We start from the raw sequence: 22,070 nt of genomic DNA on the forward strand, positions 1-22,070 counted from the left end.
TAGGGTTAGGATTTACTGTTGGAGAATTATTTATTTATTTACTGTTGATCTACTTTTATTTATTCATCTAATCTAAATCTAATTACCTTCTTGAATTATTTGTAAAATAAAAAATGTTTTTGTTGGTAACCCTTTTCTTTTAAATACACAGACACGTCTTACAGGTCAATACATGTATTTCATTTATTTATTAATTATTTTCTTTTTTTTTCATCTACATTTTTTCTGCTATTTTCTCAAGTAGAGACAACAGTCTCTCCTCCCTCTCTTCCTCCCTGATGGGCCCTCTCCTCTGCCCTGGCACTCTCTGCTTGTAGAAATTCGCGGACAGGGTCTGTCCTCTGCCTCTTAGGCTGGGGACTCTCTCCTGGCCTCTCTCTCTCTCCTGGCCCTGCCTCTCCTGGCCCTGCCTCTCCTGGCCTCTCTCTCTCTCCTGGCCTCTCTCTCTCTCCTGGCCCTGCCTCTCTTGGCCCTGCCTCCTGGGCATCGGGGGAGGACACTGCAGCTGCCCTGGAACTCTCCCCCCAGGCCGAGGCAACAAGGACAGGAGGCCGGATGGATGGCCTCCCGCCAAGTGCCTCGTCCATTAGGGAGTACCACTTCCAGGAGGCCGCTGTGTCTTCCCCCGACTCTGTGCTCTGGCCAGTTGGCGGCTTCTTGAGTTCCTTAAAATTATGGGGGTATACTTAGAAAAGCAAACGTATTACAAGTTAAGAATGTTTTTTTACAAAGAGACAAATCTTACCTTGTAAGTTTTTTTTAAATTCTCCCATTTCTTCCCAGCCCTGGCTGGGGATATCACCCCCTCCAGCCCCATTTCTTTCAGGACAACCCTAAGAAATACAAGACAAGTATTAATTTCATGCATCCATCAAATATAATATTAAATATACCTACGGTTACTGTTTAAATTGTATAACATCATGTCAACGAAAAATAAGAAAAAAGTCTGCACACCATAGGGGCTCCCATGCAAGTGTAATTTAATTAAGCATGACGTTTTATGCTATGGCTCTTTCTCAGATGCTTATAAACAGGGTAAGCGGATGTGCATGTTGTTTCTTTACCATGGTTTAATAACATCATATCAACCTCATAGTTGTTAGATTTCCCTACATCTTTTGTCACGATTTACAGGGTAAAATCCACATATTTACATAGGTAATTCGAGGTTAGGACTAGCATAATTTGACAAAATAAAATCCACTAAGGAAAAACATAATGCTATCCAGGCATCAGAATCTTCCGCGGATCCGCGGAATTCCGCAGATTTTGGTCTCAGCAAAAGAATTCTGCGGAACGGGGGAAAAAAAAAAAAAAAAAAAATCCCCCAAACAATGGACTCGAAAACGCGATGCGCCAGGCCAAAAAAGAAAAAAATAATATGCAAAAAATAAGCGACATATCTATCCATTCATTCAGAAATCAAAAATAATTTCCATTTGGGAGCTGTCATATGAGAGTTTTATTCAGGGACTGTTTTGTGTACACGCGCATTGATCTGAGTGCACCGGTGAGGAGAACGGCGGAGCGGCGCGGAAAGTAGTCCCGGCTGAAGTGTTAACAAGTTGTAAGTGTGTGACAGAGCGGTGGAAATAAAGACCATAAAGGAGTAATATTGTCCGGTATTCTTCGGGAAATAACCTCCACAGGAGCCTCTGTGCGGTGCTGAATATGCAATGCAGTGTTTTGCGGTGTGCTTTACATTGAAATGACTGGAGGCAACACGTTGCAGCAGTGAGTGAAGCCTGAATTATGGTTCTGCGTTAAATCGACGCAGAGCCTACGGCGTAGGGTACGCGGCGACACGCGCCGTACGGTGCGTACGGCCGCGTACCCTACGCCTTAGGCTCTGCGTTGGTGTAACGCGGGACCATAAATCAGACTTAAGTCCCTTTTAGGCTAATACTGTGAGAAATAACCTCTCATAATAGCGGTACTACAGTTAATAAATGTAATATGCTCCTACTGCCGTTTCTGCTGGCTACTGAGTCCCGTAAGTGGCGAGTGAGTTTAAACTCCTTAATTACTAACCAGCGTCAGAGTCACGCACAGTACACAAACTGTGATGTTAGAGAGCCACCTTTTGGTCAATTTAAGCAACTGCATCGCCAGCTGCTTGACAGTGGCTCAACTCATTAGTTTACTGTTTTTGTTGTTATTATCTATGCAATTGTGAAAAAAATGGCAAAATAAATGAAAAACTGTGAACAACCGCATTCCGTAGGCTATTCGGTACTCAGTATTCAGCCAAGTCTTTAAATTTTATTCGGCTTCAGGTTCGGCCTCCAATTTTCATTTCGGTGCATCCCTAGTTTTTTCGGTGGGAAAGGGGGATTCTGGCCATTGTAGATGTTTAAGATATAATTATCTTCATTTCAAGATTTATTCATGCATGAAGAATTACCCATGATGATGAATGCGTGTTATTATGTTATCAAAATGCATAATTCTTTGCAAAAATTCAGATTTTTTGAGTGTATTCTTGCCTTGATAAAATATGTGATTATGGAGCTTTGAGACCACCAGAATGCACCATTTTGAGTCTATTTTTCAAAATTTTCCGGGGGGGCCTGCCCCCGGACCGCCCTAGAGGGTTCGGGCGCGTTGCGCCCTCACTCGTCCATGTCGAGAATTTTCCTCTTTTTTTGGGACAAGCCGTTCTGATGCCTGGCTATCACTGAAATGTGTTTGCTTACTCCCATCCATGAAACGCGGCGTTACGCCGCCCCGAGAAGAGCCTGTTATGCTGCATGCGCAGCTTTATCAGGCCCTCAACATCAGCATCTGTCCCTTTTGAAAATAACAGACAAGCATATACTTTTATAACAAGTCGCCAATTGTGAAAAGAGAACACACACACACACACAAATATAACATTATAACGTTGCGTTAGAAATCGAAACAGGAGCGTTAGCGTTAGCTAACAGTTACAAACAGGCTACTCTCGACAAATGCTTACTGTTAATGAGACAGGCTACTCTACAAATGCTCATTGTTAAAGGGTATATATAAACACGCCACTAAAGTACATGTTGGTACGTTAACGTTACTTACATTTATAAGTAAGTAAAGCGCTCCCCCGCCTCCTGTCCTAATTAATTAAGATCTGTAATTAATTAATTTAATTACCGTGATCGCTTTTTTAATCTCACCTAAAAGATTGCCGAGAAAGGCCCTCAAGTTGAGGTTTTTTCATTTGAATTCATTACATTATTGTGGCAGATGAAAATATTGATATATAACAACAAAAAACGTGGCATTATAAAGTTTTTTTTTTTTTTTAACAGACTTGAACAGATGCATCCACTGCTCCGGCACAATCTCCAACGAGCCCATGCACACAATAGTATACGGCTGCAGACCCGGAGGCAGCAGATCTGAGCGCAGCAGATCTGAACCGCAGTTCTAGACGTCACAGAGCCCCCTACTGGATGACTGTAGAACTGCAACTAGTAGAACTGCACTGCAACTAAATCAGCGTTCCACCTTAATAAATATATGAAGATTTAATTGATAATGAGGCATGGAGCTTAAATATGAAGATTTAATTGATAATGAATCTCAATATATGAAGATTTAATTGATAATGAGGATGGAGCTTATAATTAAAGAACTTACTTCCAGGGTAAACGGCAGGGATTCGTAGCTCATTCAGCACTATTTCAGATGTCATTTGTAGAGCATAGGTCTTTGCTGGTAGGCTCTTTTTTTTGTGGCAAGAGATTTAGATCATAGGCAGCACCAGTAGGTGCAGTTAAGACTGTTATAAAATTAAGGTGAAATTTTTAATGATTTCTTTAAATCATGAATGAGGCAATATAAAAAAATTAGTCTTTACTTGTTTTTAGCCTAATGACAATATATATTTAAACACTGAGCAACCATAAACATCATAGATAATGTCGTGATTGAGGCTTGGTATTTTACCATGTCTCTGCAGGACTGTTATATGCACAGAATTATAAAGGTGTTGCAATTGCGTGAATATGAAAAGAGACTGGGACAGAGAAGATGACAACTGTCTTGCCACTGACAGAGAGGACTAAGATGTGGCGTTTAGTGGGATATATTACCCCCAAAACTTGAACAGCATTGATCAAACCCACTACAACATAGTGTATTTGGGTGTCAAGTCCTCACTTTTGTTGTAGTAATTGTTAAAAAAAGAAATAAAGAAATAAAAACACTTTGATATACTGAAATGGTAAGTATGGTAGTATTAAGTCAAAAATTCCCAAACAGAACAATATAACATTTATTTAACAATATAACTTGGGGTAAACAATTGTCTCATCTTGATGAAATGTACAGTATATAATATATATTCAGTGCAGGTGCAGTCACATCCCAAATTACGGAGATCTGCAGAGAAAAAAAACAGCTGAAAAAACACTCAATACAAATCACAATCAACACTGAAATACTTAAGATTCTGGAGCATAGCAAATTCATTATATTGACATTAACAGCATTACAAGGCCCATACAAACAGCATACAAGGCCCTTCCTTTCTGGATTGTTATGTGTACCTAAAAAAGAGTGTTCAATTAGTCCAAGTTAATATTTTTACACTGTTTTACAGACAAAACTGGGCCAAAACCTAATAACGGACAAATATACATTTTCATCTTATGCACTGGATTAGCTAAATTTCTGTCCACAAAATATCTAAATATAGGCTATATAGTGATATAAATGTGAATAGTTATATAAACACACATAATGTATAATATGAATAAAAAGATAAGTTAAGATATTCCTTCAATTGTCCCACAATGGGGAAATCCACAGTCAAATGTCAAATTGAACTTAACAATATAGTTTGTGGATCATGTTAGGCATTTCACTGATTGATTAAATCACTTTTGCAGATCAATTAAGTGCCAATATATCTTGAAAAGAATACACAAAAAATGTGATTCACGGTAATAGGCTACTCACACTCCGGTCGTCATCCATCTTGAGAAAAGGAGAAAAGAGCACGCTGCCGGAAAAAAACGAGAAGTCTCGATCTGAACTGTTGATTTAGTTGCAGTTATAAAGTAATCCAGTAGGGGGCTCTGTGACGTCTAGAACTGCGGTTCAGATCTGCTGCTCAGATCTGCTGCCTCCGGGTCTGCAGCCATACCCTTCTCCATGCACATGCAAAGGGGGCGGAGGGTGCTCAAGCACCCGCCCCCTTTGCTCAGATTGCTCAAAGGCCTTTAAAAAAAATAAATTCAATTTTCAAGTGTGGATCTATCGTGCCATTCTTTCACCAATATCATCTAACAATTGATAATAATTCAGCCAAATGAAATGATATGATGATGATAATACTACAACAACAACAACAATGCTTTGCAACTGCGTGACAGGTTTCTGTATATTGCTGTTAGTAATTAGCAGCCATTAGCCGCTCGCTGACAGAGAGAGGGATAGAAATGCAGCTGCTCGTCTCTCTAGGTCTTTTTGCCCACCGTTTTAGAGATCATGTGATTTTATTTAAAGCAATTTAGATTAAGTTGCAATCCCCTAATTGGCTGCGTGTGTGTGTGTGTGTGCGCGTGTGCGTGCGTGGGCGCATGTTTCATGTGCATCAGATTTATATTTTATTTATCAGGATATTTAATTGTGCAGACATGCCTGTAAGGAGAGGAGGTGGAGAGAGAGGGTAGAGGAGTGGAGTGAGGTGCTAAAGGCCGTGGATCCATCACCAGCTGGATAACAAAGAGCACAGCAGGAAGCACATGTAGCCTACCAGTTATTTATGTTGTATGGATGATATGTATGTTGTTATTTCTTTAGTTTTGATTAGTGGGTATCCAAACTTATTATAGTTTTGTATCTTTCCATTAGTTTTAGTTTGTTATTATAATACGTGGTTCGTGGGTAAGGTTTAAGAAGTTCAGAGCAGGTATTACAATACAAAACACAACAGTGTAAAAGTTTGCTTTATTACACTATCCTCTAGCAATATCCTCTGTGCACATCAACCAAACCTGTGGGAGACAGAAAGAAGAGTGAGAAAAAGTAATCTAGCATCCGAGCATTCACTAAATTGACTATCTTAATGTCTATATATTCATCAATGACAACAAAATAAATGTGTCAGTTAAGTATACACACCACTATAAAGTATTCATGTACACTGTACTCTGATAAAAGAAAAGCAAGACAAGCAGATGATGACATATGCTTTTAAATCAAAAAGTGACTCAGCAAAGGGTGGTGACTTTGTTCCCATTCCTGGAGGTGGAGAAGGCATCGCTTTAGGAACAGCAAAACCTGCAAGAAGAAAACATGACTCAAATACACAACTAAGAAAAGGAACAGCCACAAAATTATTTTGCAGCTCATGTAATTTATAGCTACCCCACTTGTGGAGTCTATTGACAGCAGAAACGTCACAAGGCTCTTTCAGGATTGTAGCACCCTATAATGTAATAATTTCCTGATAATGTAATAACGCCTGAAAATGTAATAAAATTTGCAATTAACTCAATTGAAAATGTAATAAAACCCAATAATGTAATAACCAATAATGTAATAAAATATTCTGACTGATATTGTAATAAAATTTTTACCGATAATGTAATACCTTATTACATTATTGGGAATTTATTACATTTTAGGTGGGTCTTTTTTTTTTCAAAACTGATAATGTAATACTTCACAGATAATGTAATATATATGTTTATTTTAAGTCCAGAGTTCAACATTTTGTGTTTTAAGAATCTAAGAATGTTATATACACTGGATGTGAAACACCAGATTGACTATTCGATTGAGTTAAGTGCAAATGTTATTACATTTTCAGGCGTTATTACATTATCAGGAAATTATTACATTATAGGGTGCTACAAGGATTACCTTTTAAAATAATTAAACTCAACATCCCATATAGCAGTTGGAGTGCCTTCTTGTGCAGGCTGCTCCGCCAGGGGCTGCAGTGCTGCAGTTCTCCGCCTGTCCTGCAGGGGGCGCCCCTCGCAGTGGTGTTTGGACGCATGTCTTTTCCTCCCAGTCAGTGTCGTGTACAACAAAGTCCCAATCTGGGCTAGCATGAAGAGAGCGCCCACTCTCCCGAGATTGTTTACTTTTGCAGCGGTTTCAAATCACATTTTCCTTTATTCTTAGACTTTCGGCGGCATATTGAAAGTTTAATACAAGCGGGAGAGAAAACGCTATTCGATATTCGGACGTTTTTGGGACGCTCTTTGGATGGGCAAGGTGTTTTGGTTATTTATCCCTGCCTGTGTCCGGCTGCCCTAGAGAGGACAGAGCCGCCGGCCGGCCGGCAGCGGGGCCCGGGAGGACCGAGGGGGCTTTAGCCGGGGGCGACAGCCAGCCTGCCGGCCTGGATGCTCCCAACGATGGGGGAAACCAAGATCATTTACCACCTCGACGACCAGGAAACACCGTATCTGGTGAAGCTGTCCGTCCCGGCGGACAAAGTCACTCTGGCAGACTTCAAAAATGTCCTCAAGAAACCGAATTACAAATTCTTCTTCAAATCTATGGACGATGACTTCGGGTAAAGGCTGATTTATGCGTTCATCGTTAAATCGAAGCAGAGCCTACGCCGTAGGGTTACGGCGTAGGGTACGCGGCGACGCGCACGGCTTACGGCGTAGGCTCTGCGTCGGTGTAACGCGGGACTATAAATCAGCCCTGTTAAAGGGTTTATTGTGTGTGCGGTGCAGTCGGCACCACCAGCCCAGCAGGGTTCAACATGGTCCCGCTGGATTACCCACAAGTTACTGTTTTTATTTGTCCACCAGTGGCTTGTCATAATCTTTACCGTTTTCTGATTATCGATCATTAGAAGTAGTTTTTTTTTCTTTGTTAGCTCGCCAGGCTAGCGGGTCTGCTCAGCCTCCACACCTCATTTGTTTACATTGCTTGTGTGGCTGGTTTATACGTGTTCAACCTCGCATTGGTGTGACCAAGTTTGGTATTGGTCCAGTGGCGTCAATTCAGTCGAAGCTAAGGTATGGCAAGGTTACGAGTCACAGAACTTAACTAGAGTATCAATCAACACGTCCAGCAAATACTCATCACAGAAGTCTATGTAGCTGATCTGTGTGGTCAAGAAAATTTGAACTTTTTCAAATGCAGTCTCGCTCACTGCAAAAACTCAAAATCTTACCAGGAATATTTGTCTTATTTCTAGTTAAAATGTCTAATTTTAAGTCAAAAAATCTCATTACACTTAAAACAAGAGTCATCACCAGAAAAATAACTTATTTGACCATTTTCACCTGTTTCAAGTACATTTTCACTTGAAATAAGTAGAAAAATCTGCCAGTGGAACAAGATTTATCTTCTCATTACAAGCAAAAGAATCTTGTTCCACTGGCAGATTTTTCCACTTATTTTAAGTGAAAATCTACTCGAAACAGGTGAAAATAGTTGTTTTTGAATCTTGTCTTAAATGTAATGAGATTTTTTTTGACTAAAAATTAGACATTTTAACTAGAAATAAGACAAATATTCTTGTTAAGATTTAGAGTTTTTGCAGTGTATAATAAATAGTGAAATCGATCATGTTGTTCTGATTTGCATTTGTAGTTATTCTATATGTATTAAGTAATAGAATAATCAATACAAATAGACACAGAGTAATTCCATAAATGTATTTAAAAAACAAACATTTACATTTTCCCTTGAAGCCAAGGTGTGGCGGCTGCCATACCTTGCCATACCCAATTGACGCCCCTGTATTGGTCCCTCACTATTTGACCAGAGTTGTCCTTTTAATATTCTTAACTTTTGATAGATACATTGGGGATGGGGTAGTTTGACACAGTCTTGAATCGCTGGTTACAGATGTTACATTGACATTTGCCAGCTGGTGCATTAAAAGCATTAAAAGCATATGCTGCTCGTGTCAGAGCCTGAACGGCCAGTTTAAGTTCACCCAGTGGGACCAGCAGGCCTGCTGTTGTTGTCTATTAGCCCCAGGAATGTAGAGTTGGACACAGGAATGTCCTGTTCATCACTGTGGCAGCTTTATGAGCCTGTCCTCTTGTGTTTAAACCTTCCCCGAAAAGTAGACTTTTAATGTTGCTCCTAACAGTTCCTATTAAGAGAAGTAGTAGTCGCCCCCCTTGTTTCCTTCTTCTCCTTTTTCGCCCCAACACTTGAGCCAGGCATGTAGAGTTGTCCCTGAATAGGTGCTAGCTAGGGTGGGGCAAGAACTTAACATTTGGAAGTGGGAAGAACAAGTTTTGAAAATACCTACATCTATTTCAGTTTTAAAGAATGAAAAAGTAGTGAAAAAAAAGATTAAAATCTGTACTTGAAACTGTGAGTATAGATTGAGCCTCTTGTTAAGCTGGTCTTGCCTCGCTATTCTAATAATGATATCAGGCTGAGGCACTTGGTGTGCACATACCTGATTTGTGATCTTAATGTGTTTGAGGATGGCGTCTACATAGGAATTTCTAGGAAGCCCCTCCAGTGTACACTGCAGTCACAGACCTCAAACATACAGGATTATTTATCCTGCTTACTGTGCATTTCCTGAATCTGTCTGTGTTGGTAATTTCAAACATGCCATTACAATCCTTTATTTCCACAGTATTCTGGGATTTGCTTGAATAGTGCCAGGGGTTCCTAATGTGTAAAACTGTCCAACACAGGCTTGCAGTGTTTAATAATATTGTTGTAATAAAACAGCTGAAGTTATCTCAGCTGTCACTCTGCTCTGGCTGGTGGCTGTAGTGCACATCTCTATTGCTGTGAAAAACTGTCATGTTTTATTGCCCAGTGAGTCATTTTGTGTTGGTTTACTGAAAACATTGTTTTATTTACAGTGTGGTAAAGGAGGAAATATCTGATGACAACGCCAAGCTGCCCTGTTTCAACGGACGTGTCGTGTCTTGGGTAGGTTTTTCTTCCATTTATTTTATTTAATTTTTTGCATTTACTGTGTTTGCGTTGCAGCTGTGTGCATGCATGTGCTACAATCATTCCCATCTGTTGTAGATATGAAGTACATCTGTGAGAATGTCATGATCAAATTATGATTCTCAGAGCAATATGGAGACTGCTGTTTTTTGGAGAAGTGTGCTTGTATTTTAAAGAAAATTAGTTGCAGTGGTTTTGAGATAATCTCCTGGAAGTAATTGTACAAGCTAGACACCACATGCATCATACATGTGTTGCTTTTATGTATTCTGTAATTTAAAGGCTGTAAGCAATGATTCTCCTCCTGTGTCTTAGAGCACAAGAAATATATGTGCTGGCGGGCAGCATCTCGTCCTGTCTTCTCAGAATTGAAATTGGATTAAAAACAAGTGAAATCACAGGGTAGGAGAAATATGGCCAATAACAAAGAGTCTCACTTCATGTGATCTAACAAGAAGATTGAATCTCACAGTGAGGAGCGAATCAAGTTGAGAGAGAGACTATTCTGTGTCTTTTTGTGAAAGGCTGATGCATCTAGTTAATTCTGCGCCATGTGGATCTAATTAAAGGTTATATTTGAAAATTATCAACACAGTCTAGAAGTTCAGTTGTGTAATTCATTGTGTTGAACCTGATGTTTATGTTGTGGTTAGTTCTTGTGTAGGAATATGTTTATCTCTTAGGGGCTGTTGAAATTTTCCACTTACTATGAAGTGTTATTTCTGTTGCATCCATTAGTTTGGTTCCACCACCCATCTGTTGTTTCAGTGACCTGTTTAATTGTTCTCTGGGGAAGAAACAGGAAGAAATTCTCTGTCCAATGTGAGAACCTTGCTGTAGCTTAACTGATGGACTCAGTCGTCTAAATAAGTGGGCTGTATTCCAGTACAACCTTTTTCAGTTGACATGCCAGCCTTGATAAAGTCTTATTATACCAAATGTTTGGCTGATTTGATTTAAATGTATACTCTCTGTGACTCTACACATTTAGTAGTATTTAAACACAGGGACATCATTTATCTAAAACTCTTGTCGGCCAAAAACATAACGACTTATGAATACATAGAAGTGTATAATCAATAAAACTGAACCATATCTTTAGCACCAGACCTTAGTTCTAAAAGACCTAGTTTTAGATCATCACGTCAAAAATGTATTTGTTGTAATGATAGACATAAGTATCCTATCATTGACATTATCAGATGACACATTTCAGTCTGTAATCTATCAACAGCTGCTTTTAGTGGCTACAGTTTCACATGGATCTCATATTCATTATTAATTTTTCCTGCTTGTTATTGCATGCAGATCATACAAATAAATGGTGAATGCCAGACACATCCAAGATTCTGAAAATCTCAGGATGTACTCAGAACCACAGACTTTGTTTTTCCTTTTTATGTAGCTCTAGAAAGTTTATTTTTGTTTGTGTGTTTTTCATTTTTAGAAATATAAAATTAGCATCTACAGCAACAGAGTGGCTATCTGCAGCTGTTGGCAAACAGTTATGTTGTGACAGTACAACAAGATACTACTTGCAGGGTTTGAATATGGTGCACACGTTTGTTTGTCTTGCTTCTTGTTCACTCTCAGTATCTAAGCACTTCTTTCTCCGCCTGTCTCTTCCCTGCTACTTACCTGACTGTACATTGATAGTTGGTCTCGGGAGATGGCGCGCACACAGACGCAGGCTCCACGGCAGACAGTTTGGAGCCAGCACCACCTTTGGAGAGGACCGGGGGAATTGGGGACTCGAGACCACCTTCCTACCAGTTAGTATATAATTAAAAATACTTTGCAGTGTATTGTATAGTGTAGTGTTTTTAACCTTTTTACTGTACACATGATGGTACTAAAATAACATTTTAAAATTTAAAGTGGGCACATGATAGTTGTGAAATGAAATGTTTGACACTGAAATAAGTCAAGCAACAGGATATTTGCTGTTCATGCCAAATATTCAGCTACAGATTCCACTCTTCACCACTCTGAGTCAGAAAAGCCAGACATTTAATACAGACTGCGGTCAGATTCGAGCAAGAATCTGGCCATGTATTCTAATCCAACCATTTACTTTAGCAGGTATTGAATTAACTGTGCTCCTCTAATAATAATGCAGGGTAATTTCCATTCTTTGTAACACTGGCTCTGTCTTCTGCTCTCTACGTGTCTGAAGTGGGAAAGCAGCTAGCGGGCGGGACAGTTTGGACAACGACACGGAGACCGGCTCCATCATGTCGCAAAAGAGAGAGAGGGAGCGGCCGAGGCGGAAACACACAAATGATCATGGTTAGAAAGATGTGTGCTACATGTTGTGTTCTTGGACTTGCTTTTTGTTGAACAAGACTTTTACTTCCATAATCTTTACAGCTTTTTAATTAGTGGAGAAATACAAGTATTTAACTGTTGAACTAACAAGTAAATCATGCTGCAGGGGAAAGTTTTATTGTCGTGGGATTCTTTCAGATGCATACTGTTATCAATTAATTGCACAGCAATTGAAGATTTCATGCCTGAACCTCTGCAGAGCTTTTAACCTAATACGAATTACAATTGCTATATGGCATGTTCAAAACCACTGTGACTGCTGTAAAGACTTCTGGAGTATATCTCATTTGACTTTCTGGCCAAACTTGTTCAAATGGCAAATACTGCATGTGCATCACAGGTCTCTCTAAATCTTTGTTCTATGTCTGAGTGAAGCCATAAGGAACATTTATTATGACCAGTAAATGAATACAACTGACTTGTCAGGTCAATGAAGCAGTTCATGTTGGTTATTTCATGTCAGAGCAAGGATATGTAGTCTGGAAAATGGTGAACTCTGAAAATCAAGATAAACTTGTTTGAGAGGACTGTGATTAAAAGAAAGGGAACAAAAGAGTGACATTCACAATTATTTTATTATTCAGTTATCAATGAATCAATCTATGATCAGAAGGAGAATTGTTCTGACTCACAAAGCTACAATGACATAATGCTTTTAAAATGAGATAAGCCTTTATACTTAAATATAACCTTGATTCATTTTAAAGTTCAATGTGTGTGCATTAAAAAAAAACCTATATATTAATTATTTTTTGACAACCTGCTGCAGGGGGGAGGCAGAACGGTTACTCATCACGGGCGATGGGGCGAGGAGGCCCCGAGTACGACAGCTGTTCGTCCTTCATGAGCAGCGAGCTGGAATCCACCTCCTGCTTTGATTCAGAAGATGATGATGCAACCAGCAGGTCCGATGTTTAGTATAGCTGTTCTGAATATTATATTTTTTAGAAGTTTAAAACTGAAAAGATTCACTATATGTAATAAGATAAATAATCTTACTGTACAAGATTTTTTTTTAATCACATGAACATATTTTGCATTATTTTAAATATTTTTTTTTTTTTTCCATCTTAAGGTTTAGTAGCTCTACTGAACAGAGCTCCTCACGTCTAATGAGACGACACCGCCGTCGCCGACGGAAACCCAAGGCTTCCAATATGGACAGGGTGAGATGCCACTCTCGTAGTCCTAAAGAAGAGTAAACCTGTCAAATATCACTTTTTGCAAATGTTTATCAAATTTCCCTCCAGTCTTCATCATTTAGCAGCATCACAGACTCCACCATGTCTTTGAACATCATCACAGTCACTCTTAACATGGGTAAGTTATTTCTTAATTTTGAATTTGAACACAATAAGATCAACACATTGTTGTGTTTTTCAAAGTTGTCACACATTTTACTTTTGGAGACAGAATCCTTTTTAGTACATACATTTAATTAATCTCTTTTCTCTGCTGTCCTCCTCAGAGAAGTACAACTTCCTGGGCATCAGTATTGTGGGTCAGAGTAATGAGAGAGGAGATGGAGGGATATACATCGGTTCCATCATGAAAGGAGGAGCCGTGGCTGCAGATGGACGCATAGAGCCTGGGGATATGCTGCTGCAGGTATGTGTGGTATACCTGACATGACTTTGTGTGTGGTATACACACAAAGATGTAGACTAAATATAATTTGCATACCTGATTACAATGAAAATGTGAGGAATAAAACAACTGGTTTTGTGAGAATCATTGTTATGCATGCATTTGGCAATTCTCTATATTTTATTTTTACACAGTGTGTTTTTGCAGTAGGTTTCTCTTTTTTCTGTAATTAAAAATTTCTTCTATGACTATAATTTCAGTTGCATGATAATATACTGCTATTTTTGTAAGAACAAACTCATTATCAGTTTGGTTATACAGCACAGCATGCTGAGACACTGCCAGTCCATTTAAATGCTTTACACAGTAGTGTTTATTGGAAGGTCCATGGAAGTATTTGTATAGGAAATATGTAGACTATATACTCTTATATTAGGCCCATTCCTTGTGTCACAGCCAGGGAGTTATTTTCCATTATTTTCGCCTTTGTAGGTGAATGACATAAACTTTGAGAATATGAGTAATGATGATGCAGTCCGAGTCCTGAGGGACATTGTCCACAAGCCAGGGTAAGTTGTAAACATAATTATATTCATAAAACAGGATTCTAATGAAGTTGAAATTGACATTGCTCAGTGTTTCTAGGTGTTAATTGTATGTGTTTATTACCAGCCCCATTACTCTGACTGTTGCAAAGTGTTGGGACCCTAACCCTCGGAGCTGCTTTGCTCTGCCAAGGAGTAAGGATTTTCTTTCCCATTTCTTCCTTTAAAAAAAAAAAACAAAAAAAACATGTATTCATTTTGACATATTTAGATATATACTGTATAGAGATACATGATTTCATGCATTTCAGGTGAGCCCATCCGACCCATTGACCCAGCTGCATGGGTGTCCCACACAGCGGCCATGACCGGGGTGTACCCGGCGTATGGCATGAGCCCTTCTATGAGCACCGTCACCTCCACCAGCTCCTCCATCAGCAGTTCTATCCCTGAGACTGAGCGTGAGTAATATCACCCCTGCAGCTGCCTGTTGTGGCTTGTTATCTTGGCATTTTAATTCAAAACAACTGTCCTCACTTTCATTGAGGCTCCACATGGTCTTTGTGCAATGTACTACTTTACTCTTTTTCTTTTTCCCCAATTTTACAAAGTACATTATTTTCTTGTTGCCTTTTTCTACCAGTTATTTGTTTAATTCCTTGATGGATACATTTCACACAACTATGATGATGATGATGGTTCTCCAGGTTGTTGTTTTTTATTATTTATTTGTTTATTTTGGTATGTCTGGACTTTATCTTTTGAAAAAAAAATTCTGAACCATCTTGAAACCCCTACCACCAGACCTAAAAAAAATGCTGTATCTTTCCTCTGACATGTTACTAAAATTCTCTGAGTGTGGCCCCGCCTTGAAACTGCATTCCTGCGACTGCTTTCTGTTCCAGTGTACAGCCTCACGGCTTCCATCTGCTCAATAGCTCTCCAAACTGAGCCATAATTCACAAGTTTAATCTTCTCTGTAATCTTGAGAAAGGGATGTGATGTTTTGGCTTCATTTTAAGAGAAAAATGTTTAAAATAATATTATTTTTTTTCATAATAATTTGGATTTATGTAGCTTTTCCACTTCAGACAAAACATAATTTTATACAGTCACATGCTGTAAGTCCTGGTAAAATCCCTCACTTAGAAAAAAGTTACTTAGAATTCACGGCCCCTTTTTATGTGTTAATTTTGTGCAATTTTCCTATTCTTTGAATTACTGGCTACAGTTTAAGAGAAAAAAGACATCTGTTGTCAACAGTTTCAGGAGCTCCAAAAATCCATAGATAGTGCATGTAGAATGCAAGGAAAAAAACATGCACTATATCAAAACAGGAAATCTTGGACTTGAGTAAGACTTGGTTTGATGATTTGTGAGCTGCCGTGTCTAGAGAGTAGTTTAAAAAAATTTCAGGCAGCTTTAGGCTGCTGTAGGTTTTGTGAAAACTAGTTAATTGCAGCCCAGTTCAAACAGAGATTCAAATGAATCCTTTTCATTGCACGAATAAGGCAGAATAGAGTTCAAATTTCAGTCCAAACCCAGAAAACCAAATATCATTTGAAGCAGATTACAAAAACAGGTCATTATTTTTGTAGTCCAAATAAAACCACTGACTGGAAAAAGACTGGTAGTGACTCAACAGTTTTATACACAATGGAGACCATTACTTGTGTGCTTTAGAAGTGAATGCTTCTTTATTCTTCATAGGATTCGATGACTTCCACCTTTCAATCCATAGCGAGATGGCAACTGTTGCTAAGGCCATGGCTTGTCCAGAGTCTGGTCTCGAGGTGCGGGACAGGATGTGGCTCAAGATAACCATCGCCAATGCCTTCATTGGTATGTTTATCAGTGCAGTGCAGTGTTTATCATAGTTTTTTTTTTCTTCTACTTCTTCTTCTTCTTCTTCTTCTTTAAAATAAGGCCATGTATGTGCATGAACCTTTTTTTGAATTAGTGCATTATTTGTCATTATTTGATTATATTATTTTGGTTATACTATATATCATTGTATACATTATGTTCAACTCAGTAATATATAAATGTTGTTTGTCTTTATTGTTCAAAGTTGGTTGTTCATAAGTCAACACCAAATTCAAGTATAAGTTTAAACATTTATTCATGATATACTGAATGAGAAGAGAGATGATATGATATTTAAATTTTTGAGACTCAAGAGTTTTCTTTTGCACTGCACCTTGGTTCCTTAGGTTCTGATGTAGTTGACTGGCTCTTCCATCATGTGGAAGGGTTCTCAGATCGCCGTGAAGCACGTAAATATGCCAGCAACCTGCTCAAAGCTGGCTACATCCGACACACCGTCAATAAGATCACCTTCTCTGAACAGTGCTACTATGTCTTCGGAGACCTCTGTGGCAGTAAGTAGGCACTCCCCTCATTGGCTTTCTGTTGACAGTGCTGGCCGTCAATTTGTTTCTCTGAATATGCAGGTTTCCCTCATTGGTATAGGTTACATTTTTATGCAATGCATGTTATCTAGAATTAATTGAAATTTGAAATCCTATGTCCTCCTCTGTTTCCTTCAGATATGACCCATCTGTCTCTTCATGACCACGATGGTTCCAGTGGGGGGGCCTCAGATCAGGACACTCTCCCCCCTCTGCCCCACCCCGGGGCAGCCCCATGGCCGATGCCTCTGCCTTACCAGTTCCCTATTCCACATCCTTATGACCTGCCGCAGCCCTTCCATGGGGGCCCGGGGGCCGGCAGTGCAGGAAGCCAGCATAGTGGTGAGTGCAGTTTGACTACACTGCACAAACTCATCACAAGCACTTCACCAAACATTAATTTTACTATGGTAATATTAAAAATGAAATGAAATTTTATTTTACTGGTATTAAATGACAATATGATTATACCATTATTGCTAAAGGAGGCGTATCAAACCCTCAACCTCTGTAGACTTCAAATATAAACCAACAGCAGTGAGCTTGAATTGATGATGGCGACTACATGCTGGTGGTCACTTTTTTTAAAAGCTGTTGGTCTGTAATATGCAGACACAGTTTAGCCAAAAAAAATCTCAAAAATAGCCCTTCAGAGAGCTAAAGAGATTACACTGGGGCAAGAAGTCCTTGTTAAGTAACAGCTGCATTTTTATGTGAAGGATTAATCCAGGAGCCTTTCAGCTGAATATTATTTATGGTCAAGTGACACTTTGTAGAAGTACTACTTTTTTTTCCAGTGTTTAAAATTTTGAGTTTTACTCTGATTGAAGCAGAAAAATATAAATGATATTTCAGCACTTTTTAAAACCCTGGAACATGTTTTATTTGGCTTACTTCAAAAATTTTCAGGATGTGGCTCGGCACAAACTGCAATATTTACATTTTAGATTTTTATATATATTTACCATGAAAATGATGATAGTAATAATGATGATGATATTTACTGATAAACAACAGCTGGGCTTGATGACACATCTCATATCAGCCTTCATTTAGATTTTTTTTTTGAAGAATAGTTTAAAAACTAATGAGATGCAATATTGTTGTAACACAAAGGGTTTTTTATCTTTGTTTGTCTATGCTTCCAGTACTATTGTTATGATAGATCAATTTGCCACACAACTACAAAACCCTTTTTAGGGAAGCGGATGGATGATATTAATGGCTTCATCAGTCACCTGAAACAACAGCTCTCAGATGGTGGGAATTCTCTGTCGAAGTTTCTCTTGGCTTCATTCAAAATTGCATAGTGAATTGAGTTAAAAGTACTATGGAAAAAAAGTTTTAGGTCACCCATAGTCTTGTTTTGTCAAAGATTTACGAACATCCAGAGCTTTATGACAATAGCAGTCAGTGTATTTGTTATTAATTGCTCAATAAAAGTTTTAAATGTGCAACCTTTTACTTTATCAGAGAACACCACCTCCGCCATCACAGGTGCTTGTCAGATGAGAAGCTGCACCACCACACAAAACGGTTTAAGTTCTCAGAATTGCAGTGTTCCTCAAAACATAATTAAAAATGTCGTCTCTGCAGCATCATGTTATACAACATGGTGAAGTATTTGAAAATATTGAGAAATCCGAGAAATCTAAAGATGCAGCTCAATTCAGTCTAGTTACACTCCAATTGAATCTGCTGTTTCTCTAACGAGGTGAGCAGAAGCCAAATTACCCCCCTGTCGCTGCACATCCCTGTGCTTTAATGTTGACTACAGCAATTCAGACATGTGGCACGTTAAAAATTAAATGTACATAACTGGGTCCCACCTAGTCCAATTTCTGTTGGAAATGTTCCAGGAAAGAACCAGTTAATTGTGACACATTGATTCGGCGTCAGTCAATTTCAGAAAGAAACATAACGGTGTTAGAGACTTGTTTGATAATAACGTTTAATGTTGTTATGAATCTCATGTCCTATTTTGGAATATGCAATGGCAGTTTTTGTTAATTGTATGAACTGAATGAACTGCTGCATCACCTTCATCTGCCCCAAGAGCTTGCCTGAAAAGAAGCATACTGTGTGTGGTGATAAAGTCAAAACCTCTTCTTACTTCCTGTAATAGCTAAGCTGTTTGTCTTGTAAAAGACATCAAATTCTTTCTGACCACGTCTGCATTACTCATGCATCCCTGCTCAGAGCTTCCCACAAACTAGGTCAATAATTACCAATGTCATGTCACAGGCATCCTACTGGGAGTAATAGGCTTATGTGGTCACTCGGATACAATAAAAAAGTGTTGAGTTTGTGTCTCGCTCTGAGAAATGATAACTTTCATTCTGTTAACAGGAAGCAGCGGTTCCAACTGCAGCAAGAATGAGGGGCTGAAATCCGGCGGTAGTGGCAGCGAATCGGAGATCAGGAGCCACCGAGCTCCGAGTGAGCGCTCGGTGGCTCCCCCCAGTGAGCGAAGCATTCGAAGCTCTATCAGCCATCGCAGTGCCCACTCTCACTCCATAGCCTACGGGCCCGGCCTCGTCTACGGCCCCCCTGGCCTGCCCCCCCAGCCTGCACATCTGTCTACAGCTGCACCGGGTGCCCCGCAGGGCAGAGAGCTGGTCTCCGTTCCTCCTGAGCTCACTGCATCACGCCAGTCTCTCCGTATGGCTGTAGGCAACGCAGGAGAGTTCTTTGTAGATGTGATGTAATAAGTTGTTTTTTTATTTTCATTTTTTACTCTCATAAGAAAAGTAGCAGATTACATGTTATCATATCATAAGACTGAGGACAGCATGACGACGGGGCAGGAGGGAGGAAAGATTGCAAAAGCAAAAATCCAAGGCCTTGATTCCACATTTCCAAAAGCATTAATGCAACCAACCCAGTTTTTCATGCTGAGAGAAGATGTTCCTTCTCACTTTTGCTTTTTTCCCCTAGTTATAAAGGCCTTACTTTCTTCAGTGAAGAAACAACCTTGCTCAATGTGGAACCAAAGCACCTTTCTCCATTTCTGTTAGTGCAAGGACAAAGACAAAGAGAGAGAGGGAGAGGTGGAGGAAACGGTCAACTGAGAGAGATGATTCAGCATTTTTCACACGGATGTTTTCAATTTGTTCTGCTCTTCGTTCTTCCCACTTCTGCTCTGCCTTTCTTATCTAGTTTTCTCTGTCCACCCCCACCCCTGTCCACATCAAAACTGAATGTAGCCTCTCCTCTTTCCTTTCTTTCAGTTCCCACTTGCTGACTAATAAGAAAAAATACCTGAGAGAATGCTGAAATGAACAAACTGTTAAGTTTAATCAGATGTTTAAAATATTTGCTTGACAAAAGAGTGGAAAGAATGAAATTGACTTTTTTTTCTATGTAGTCCAAGAGAATTGCAGTTCTTTTTACTGTAAGAATGCATTTGTTTTATTATATATGTAGTTGGTCAACTAGATTGATTTCCTAATGATTAACATGAGCATTCAGCTCCAATTCGTTGTTTTTACACTACACTATAACATTTTCATTTGCTGGGGAAAAAAACAAAAAAAACAACAACCTTCAGACTGTCTTGTGATAATGTATAGTGGAAAATTTTCTTACCATGTCTTTCACACTACTTTTATCAAGGAAAAAAAACCTTTTATTTATAAATATAGTTTTATGACATAACTTTGCTGTTCTGTGTTATGTTTTTGTCTGATGTGTGTTCTGAAGAAAAATGCCACCTTGTGTATTTTATCCCATCATACTACCTTAGCTCAGATTTGCAGTCCAGACTGACTGAGAGCAGGAATGTGAAGGCAGGACAGTCTGGATCAGTGCGAGGGAGTTGTGGGTGTGTGCAAAAACATCAGCTCGTGTGAAGCTAAAGTGTTTCCAGTGGTTTGGTTCAAAGTCGGTTTGTTTGTTTATTTTTTTTCTGTCATTTCCAAATTAAGAATACAAATTCAAATACAAAAGAAATGAAAGAAAAGAAAACAACAAATAAACATGAAGTTAATGCTAATATTGCATTAGACCAAAATATATATAATCAAAACAAGACCGAAAAGGTGTAGCCTGAAGCTTAGCTTATTACGCCTACCCCTTTTATAATCCATTTCTGTCAGCTCCTACATATACTGATACAGAGCAGTAAATCAATGAAAAGAAAAACATTTCATATACTTTTTGTATATTGAAAACATTCAATATACTGCATTAGACCTATTATCTATTTAAGTTTAGTTCTGACACATACATAAACAAGATGAAGATGATTGGACATTGTGCTACTATTTTAAAAGGCGTTCTGTGCTGATTATTCCCTATCCTGAAATCCATAACAGGAAAATAGTATTGTTTTTTCTCAAAGATGACATAAAGCGAGACTAAACGGAAATTCAGCTTGCTGGTAATCTGGATCCATGCCAACATGATCCCTAGCCCTTTATAATACATTTCTGTCAGCTCACATATACCAATACAGAGCAGTAAATCAATTAAAAGAAAAACATTTCATATACTTTTTTTCAGAGGTGTATAAAGTTAAAATCCAGTCCAGCAGTTGTTCCAACCAATAACTAAACCAGCTTTAGAACAGGTGTTTTCACTAACAACCTACCATCTACCTGCAGAGGAGCTGGTTTAGTGACCGGTTGGAACAACTGCTGGACAGGATTTTTACTTTATGGCACCGGGATTATACACTTCTGCTCTTTTTATATTGAAAACATTCAGAATACTGCATAGACCCATTATCTATTTAAGTTTAGTTCTGTCACTTACATAAACAAGATGAAAATTAGACATTGTGCTACTATTTTAAAAGGCATTCTGTGCTGATTATTCCCTATCCTGAAATCCATAACAGGAAAACACTATTGTTTTTTCTCAAAGATGACATAAAGCGAGACTAAAAGGAAATTCAGTTTACTAGTAATCTGGATCCATGCCAACATGATCCCTAGCCCTTTATAATACATTTCTGTCAGCTCCTACATATACTGATACAGAGCAGTAAATCAATTAAAAGAAAAACATTTCATATACTTTTTGTATATTGAAAACATTCAATATACAAAACCTATTATCTATTTAAGTTTAGTTCTGACACGTACATAAACAAGATGAAGATAATTTGACATTCTGCTACTATTTTAAAAGGCATTCTATACACTGAAAAAAAAATCTAAGCACATAAAAATATAACATTTAAATCTGATATTAACAATTAAAAATGAAATTTGTTGCTTTACATGAATACATCTACTGTAGTTTTGAACGTAATCTGCATTTGTTCAAAAAACAAGACATTGTGCATTTTTTCCTTAAC

At 38.6% G+C, this 22,070-nt stretch overlaps 1 protein-coding gene across 1 annotated transcript; it reads left to right on the top strand.

Moving 5' to 3' along the window:
• The first annotated feature begins 7,021 nt into the window (after window positions 1–7,021).
• Window positions 7,022–20,425, top strand: LOC133452593 (segment polarity protein dishevelled homolog DVL-3-like). The gene is made up of 15 exons (XM_061732009.1): window positions 7,022–7,519; window positions 9,804–9,873; window positions 11,554–11,669; window positions 12,074–12,186; window positions 12,995–13,130; window positions 13,301–13,391; window positions 13,476–13,545; window positions 13,694–13,833; window positions 14,305–14,381; window positions 14,485–14,552; window positions 14,669–14,818; window positions 16,068–16,199; window positions 16,571–16,738; window positions 16,907–17,110; window positions 19,118–20,425. The coding sequence occupies exons 1-15, from the start codon at window positions 7,347–7,349 to the stop codon at window positions 19,474–19,476; spliced, it is 2,067 nt and encodes a 688-aa protein (XP_061587993.1). The 5' UTR covers window positions 7,022–7,346; the 3' UTR covers window positions 19,477–20,425.
• The last annotated feature ends 1,645 nt before the right edge of the window (window positions 20,426–22,070 follow it).

Source organism: Cololabis saira, chromosome 10 (genome assembly GCF_033807715.1).
Source record: "Cololabis saira isolate AMF1-May2022 chromosome 10, fColSai1.1, whole genome shotgun sequence".
Classification (NCBI taxonomy): domain Eukaryota; kingdom Metazoa; phylum Chordata; class Actinopteri; order Beloniformes; family Belonidae; genus Cololabis; species Cololabis saira.

What these genes read in the sequence shown, in the direction of transcription:
- LOC133452593 (XM_061732009.1), top strand. Translation starts at nt 7,347, where the DNA reads ATGCTCCCAACGATGGGGGAAACCAAGATCATTTACCACCTCGACGAC. An exon ending in TTCTATCCCTGAGACTGAGC is followed by an intron (nt 14,819 to 16,067) that starts GTGAGTAATATC and finishes TATTCTTCATAG; the next exon opens with GATTCGATGACTTCCACCTT. An exon ending in CTTCGGAGACCTCTGTGGCA is followed by an intron (nt 16,739 to 16,906) that starts GTAAGTAGGCAC and finishes TGTTTCCTTCAG; the next exon opens with ATATGACCCATCTGTCTCTT.